The sequence below is a fragment of the Marmota marmota genome, unplaced genomic scaffold (assembly GCF_001458135.2).
Source record: "Marmota marmota marmota unplaced genomic scaffold, marMar, whole genome shotgun sequence".
NCBI classification, from domain to species: Eukaryota; Metazoa; Chordata; class Mammalia; order Rodentia; family Sciuridae; genus Marmota; species Marmota marmota.
The window spans coordinates 37,459,428-37,465,971 of record NW_025999932.1 but is presented as its reverse complement, the minus strand read 5'-3'; the positions used below and the strand labels follow the sequence as shown (position 1 = coordinate 37,465,971).

The following is a 6,544-nucleotide window of genomic DNA, read 5'->3' as shown; positions in this document are numbered from 1 at the left end:
AAAAAAAAAAAAAAAAAAAAATATGCCCTGGTGTTGATGTCTGACATCGAGGTCAAGTTAAAACTGATATGTTAGGAAAGGCTTAAATCCTTAGGTCACGCTGGATGACAGCTGAACCAGCTGGTAAAACAGTACTGCTTGAAAAAGATAGAGTAATGCCAGAAAGTGTGACTACACAGAGCAGAAGTGAGACACACTCCACATCAGTTCCACTCCTACAGCAGGATCAGCTCTGATCTGGCTCACAGCTTGAGAGCTGCTGGCAATTAGAAGGCAGGAGGCCAAGGCACATGGTAGCATCCAAGGAAGCTGGTATTCCCCAGTCTAGACACAGAAAGGCAGGATGAAATCTGTCTCCCAAAGCCCACCTTAGAGGATCATCCAACAAAAAGCTGAGAATCTCTGCAGAAGTGAGAACTAATGGGCTGGGCCAGGTGCACTGGCGCACACCTGTAATCACAGCAACTGAGAAGGCTGAGGCAGAAGGATCACAACTTCAAGGCAACTTACAACACCTCTGGGTTCAATCCCTAATGAAAGGAAAGAAGGAAGAGGGAGAGAAAAAGGAAGGAAGAAAGAAAAGAGCTGATGGGCCCGAAATACAAAAGGAAGAACTTAGGTCATATGTAACAAACTTTCAGAGTTTGTTGTGTTCCCCATAGCACAGAAAAATGTCTACTCTCCTTTACTGACTTTGGGGAAGCAGAGAAAAAAGGAAAAGAATCTTTCCAACCACATCCCCCACTCTTTCAATATGGCACCCCCATGAATGCCTGAGAATAAACTGAGATTTCTCAAAATGTAAGATCTACACAAAGAAATGAAACCCAATTATCATCTGGGTTTATGAAAATATACCAGGAAAATGTTGCCTAGTGACTACAAAGCCAATGAAAAGTCAGGTTGCAAGGATCTCCTTTGCTATAGCTAATCTTCCACTAGTTTCTATAAATAGTCTAAGCAACATGTCCAACATGCAAGACATTGTGGCTATTTCAAAGGTGGCCTAAAATGTTTAACTTCCACCTGCTTTATATACAGTGTCTCAGAAATTAAAAAAAAAAATTAAAAATTCTTTAATACAGTCCTTCCTCCCCTTTGGCTCAGAATTAACTGCTTAATTTCCCACAAACTGAAAAACTAGATTTGTCCCCTCTTTACCTTCGGTGCTGAGAAGAACATGGGGGCCACTCCCATAACTAAGGCTTTTAATCTTCTTTCCACATAAAGATTCTAGCTTCTTGGGTACAAGTGTACTCTGGTTATCGCCAGTCCCTAGACAGTTACTATAGTTCAGTCCAAACACAAAGACCTAGAAAACAAATAGTTTTGTCTGGGTCATCCGGCCTCAAGTTATATTAAAAGCACCTTTCTCCACCCTGAGAGTGGAGTTCAGTAGGTAAGAAGAGACTGATAAGTTTGCTAAGAAATATTCAACCTCTGCTAACATTACTTAAGTTTCACAACATTTGTCAATTCTATGGGGCAGAGGCATATTAAAACAAGAAAACAAAAGAGAAATTTTATCAAAGTCCTAGTCTTCCTGAATTTCAGATTTTCTTTATCCCATAATCTTATCTCAGTCTTCAAACCACACCCTCGGAAGCCTAGTCCCAAAACTGAACTCTAGTTCTCAGTCTTACCTCATCATTGTCAGTAACATAGAGTGCTTCATTGGCTGAAGTGCCAAAGACGCATGCTTTCCGAATAGACGCAATTTCCTGAGGGGAGAGCAGAGTGAAGATTGGCCACTTTCCTACATCCACCATGATTCTGGCTTCAAGCAACCTAAAAATAAGCTGACATCTCTGCTGGAACAAACAGAAAGGATTCCATGAAAATATTAAACAACTGCTAATTAAAAAAAAAAAAAAAAAAAAGACAAGACAGACCTGTTAATCAAAGCTAATGAAGTACCTTTGGTTAAATGGATCACTTGCTTTCCCCAGCAAGGTGTCCAATCCTTGCTCCACCTTCAAACCCAGGCCTTTTCCTGTAACAAAAGCACAACAGACTAAAACCAGGCATTTGTCTTGCCCTTTTACTAGTTAGACTTATGTGTTCCACAGGTGTTACAGAGTCAAACAGGTAATGAAGATAGGCTAACTGTACAGAACCAAGGCCTCTCTTCAGTTGAGAGATAATCAACTAAATTATACAATCAACTAGAGAATTATCTTGTCTACTAGTTTTTCACCCAGAGAATTAATGTGTGTGAGTGTAGCTGTTACAAAAATCAGAAGCAGTGCTTCTACCCCCCACTCTTGTATTCCCGCTCCTAGGGTACCTGAAACACCCCACTCCTTGTAGAAAATCACTGCCATGTGAAGCCACTGTTTAATGACAGGAATATAACATCCCTCAGTGCTGGGATGGGCAACATTCTAAGGAGCATTTGCCCAAGGTTTACCAGATGAAACCATAAAAGAAAGTATTATATTCTGGTTCTAATTTCTTTGACCAAACTGTCTACATACAAACCATATGTCAACCAAGATAAGGCAATGCACCTCAATCTAGGCACTGACCACTACAGCCTTCAAGAAAATCACAATAAGCATAAATGGTACCCTAGAGGGTACAGGGAACTTCATCTACTGAAGAAATTTTATGCAAAGAATCCTTGTGAGCCTAAAGGGAATTTCTAGAAATTCCAAAAGCTGTACAAGATCCTATCATGCAAGTGAACTTCCATTTTGACTCTTACCTCTGGAAACTGAAATGGAAGAAAAACCAGAGTTTCCTAATGAGGACAATACTCTTGAGGTTCCCTCCCACTCACCCTTGTGTGGGTGGTGCTGGGAATTGAACCCAGGGCCTTGTGCAGGCGAGGCAAGCACTCTACCAACTGAGCTATATCCCCAGCCCCCTACTCACCCTCTTAGAACTCTAACAGCAGTCAAGAGAGGCAGGCTCAAGATCAAGTTCTTTCTGGCTCCAGCACCTCCCTCAGCACATATAGAGTGCTTGGGAGCTCAAGCATACTTAACCAATGCCTCATTTCCCACCAGCCACAGAGATTTTTCCCATTAGCACTTGGATGATGAAGATCAGGTGTTTATCAGCCCCAAGCATCATACCACATGTTCAGAGAGGGTTAAATACCCACTATCACTACACAGCAGACTCATCAAATAATATCTGACTATTCTTACAAGTGTGCATGCATGACTATGTATACATGTGCCTGCACACATGCATGCTGTTTGTTAATAAGGACAGGCAAAGGATTTGGGGAAAGTAAAAATACATAAACATAGTAAAAAGATAAAATTTTGCTTCAAATGGTACAAAAGTATAGGAAAGTAACTCTTCTTTCCAATATTCTCTGACCTCTGCTCAGAAGCAACCACTGTCTCCAATTGTTTACAATTCCTTCCAAGGATAGTGCATACTCATTCAAGCATTATATATATGCAAGTAATTTTTTGTATATGTATATTTTTAGTTGTTGATAGATCTTTATTTTATTCATTTATTTATATGCAGTGCTGTGAATTGAACCCCATGCCTCACACATGCTAGCCAAGCACTCTACCACTGAGCCACAACCCCTGCCCCCCTCCCACCCCCGCCTGTGTGTACTTTAAAAACAAAAACAAAAGGAAGTTTCCCCCCTTACTTAACAGGACATCATGGAAATCATTCCACATTAGCATGTGTAGAATTACTTCATTTCTTTCAATGGTACTATACAATTCCAGTACACAATTTAACAACTTGTTTCCTACTAAGAGGTCTTTGAGTCACTTCCAGTCTTTTTCTGGAACAATACTATAATTATTGTTTGCATATTTATTGTCTAAATGTCCTATTTTATACATAAATTTCTAAAATTCCCCCAAATTGAATTGCTGTATCAAAGTCTAATGGCTATTTTACCCTTGATGTTATTTCAGACCGTCCTCCAATGAAGGAGTACCAATATATATAAAATCATCATCAATGTAGGACAGCACCTAGTTACCCCTGATTTATAACTATTCTTTATGTTATAATTATATTAAAAGCTTTTAAAATTAAAAGAAAAAGATATCCCTCAAATGGCTTACCTTGTGTCTCTTACAAAACAAATGGGGAGTCACAAACAATATAAAATCAGCAACAGATAAATTTCAAGAATACCCAGACGTATATTAGACTATGAACCATATTAAATTAGCCTTCAACATTTAAAATTTTACATGATATAGAATTACCAAAAATATAAGACTCACACCACTTTTTAAATTACAATCCAAAGGGATACCATTCAAAACTATAACTTCCTAACAATGGTACAGTTATTTTGAAACCATTAATCAGATGGAACTCTGCCCTAAGGGTTTGGTAATCTGCAAGATGAAGCTAACCTTCATAATGACAGTTTATTATGAGTTGAATTTACCCATAACTAATTACTTGAAGTTTTATTTTACAAGGTGTTTCTCCAAAGTAATTTAAGAGCCAAAAAAAAAAAACCCCAGCTCATATATCTTATGTGTGCACACTTATCTTAAAGAAAAAAAGCATCACCAGGCTGGGGTTGTGGCACACTGGTAGACGCCTGCCTAGCATGTGTGAGGCACTAGGTTCGAATCTCAGCACCATGTATAAATAAATGAATAAAATAAAGGTTCATCAACATCTAAAAAAAAAAAATAGTAAAAACAAAAAAAGTTAAAGTTACATTGTTGGCCAGGCATGGTGGCACATGACTGTAATCCCAGTAGCTCAGGAGGCTAAGGAAGGAGGATTGTGAGTTCAAAGCCAGTCTCAGCAAAAGTGAGGTGCTAAGCAACTCTGTGAGACTCTGACTTAAATAAATACAAAACAGGGCTTGGGATGTGGCTCAGTGGCCCTAAATTCAATCTCCCAAACCTCCCCAAAAGAGTTACATTGTTGGAAAAAAAAAAAAGCATCACCAAGGCCTTGGTATAGCAGAAGGGATCAAGCACAGAGGCCTGATTTTTAGTTCACATTTACTCTTTTAAATATTTGTTCTAATTAGTTATACATGACAATAGAATATGCATTTTGACACATCAGACATAAAGGAGTATAACTTCCCATTCATCTGGTTGTACATGATGTAGTTACACAGGTCACATTTACTTTTAACCAGTCAGTGTAACATGTACTTAAATTTTTTAAGCCTTAATTTCCCAAAAATTTCTGCTACATCTAAAAATCTGTAATTTCATATTCAAGATGTAACGAAGCAACTCTGGACAGTTTCTTAAATGCACAAGAACAAGGGCAAAAATGTTGTCCAAGCAAGTAATTTCTCCCAGCAACACAATCAGGCAAAGCAAATGAAGAGCAGGAAGAAAGTAACCATTGTCAACAATCTGCCTTTCTGCACAGTTAGATTGCTTCAACACGTTATTTCATTCAACCTTCACAAAAATCTTGTAAGGAGACAATAATTCATTCTTATGGAGTAAGTATGTGGAAACTGTGGCTCAGAAGTGAAATAACTGGCCAAGGTCGTATCACAGAAGTGGCACAGTCAGGATGCACTCTCACCCCTATAATTCTTATGGGGAACATCAGCCCTAACCTCCCAATAGCTAAACTTCAACAGTACTTCCTTCTGACTCTAAATAAAGCTTCTTAGAATTTTCCAGCACATACATCAATTCAAAGGAGACCCAGTGAACTACAAGATGACAGGTCTTCCCAGGGCTTGATAATCAGAAAAATGATGAGCTATAATTAGCATGTAAATCATTATTAAATAGTTACTTCTGATGTACTAAGAACTATTTTTGCTAGTCTTTTCTATATTTAATCTAGGAAATACTTTCTCAAAAATAACATGTTCGGTCCTTAATTGTCACTTGTGCATAGTTAGTAGGTGAATCAGTGATTTTTTTTAAAATTGCATGGAGGTAAAACAGAGAAGAAAAAAGAAACAAGCAGAGGTAGGAGAGTTTAACACCCTCTACCCACATGGATCTCCACATTTTTTTGGCACTGAAAAATACATCCTGCATCCCCTTCCTCCCAGATTTGCTCTAAGTCCATTAGCACTAAAGATCAATATCCCACTCCCAGGGGTGGCTTTTCCTATCTATTGTGCTGTCCCTCAGAGAATTTGTGACGGTAAGAAAGGTTATTTTATTTTATACTCTAAAAAGCAAATTCAGCCAGGAAGACAGAGAACTTCCAATTTTAGAAATCTACATTTAGAACTGGAGGGCTGAAGGAGTAGAATAGCAACCAATCTTTTGATACCTGTAAGGGCAACTTTCCCCTAGGAATCAAGTAATTAAGGGAGAATGGGGAAGTATTTTATTTTACTGACCTAGCAAATATATATATTTGAATATGTTTACAAAGTTTAAGAAACAGGCAATAGAGATAAATAGAACAGGAAAACTTCCTGATGAAATATGGTCTCAATATTAATATTAGGGGGCTGGGGTTGTGGCTTGGCAGTAGAGCGCTCACCTAGCAAGTTTGAGGCCCTGGGTTCGATCCTCAGCACCACATAAAAATAAATAAAATAAAGTATTGTGTCCAACTACAACTAAAAGATAAACACTTAAAGATTTTATAT

General features: G+C 38.3%; 1 protein-coding gene across 5 annotated transcripts in view; it reads right to left on the bottom strand.

Moving 5' to 3' along the window:
- Positions 1–3,478, bottom strand: part of Rcbtb1 (RCC1 and BTB domain containing protein 1) — a 30,378-nt gene extending 26,900 nt beyond the window's left edge. Inside the window, exons 1-3 of one of the 5 annotated variants that reach the window (XM_015484274.2) lie at positions 1,918–3,478; positions 1,644–1,808; positions 1,162–1,312 (exon numbers count right to left, since the gene is read on the bottom strand). In XM_015484274.2, the coding sequence (XP_015339760.1) occupies positions 1,162–1,312; positions 1,644–1,769 (277 nt within the window). In that variant the 5' untranslated portion in view covers positions 1,770–1,808; positions 1,918–3,478. Of the gene's footprint in view, positions 1–1,161; positions 1,313–1,643; positions 1,815–1,917 lie in introns of those variants that run through there. The other 4 variants (XM_015484273.2, XM_015484272.2, XM_048800909.1 and 1 more) reach the window with 4 other exon arrangements.
- Positions 3,479–6,544: the final 3,066 nt, after the last annotated feature.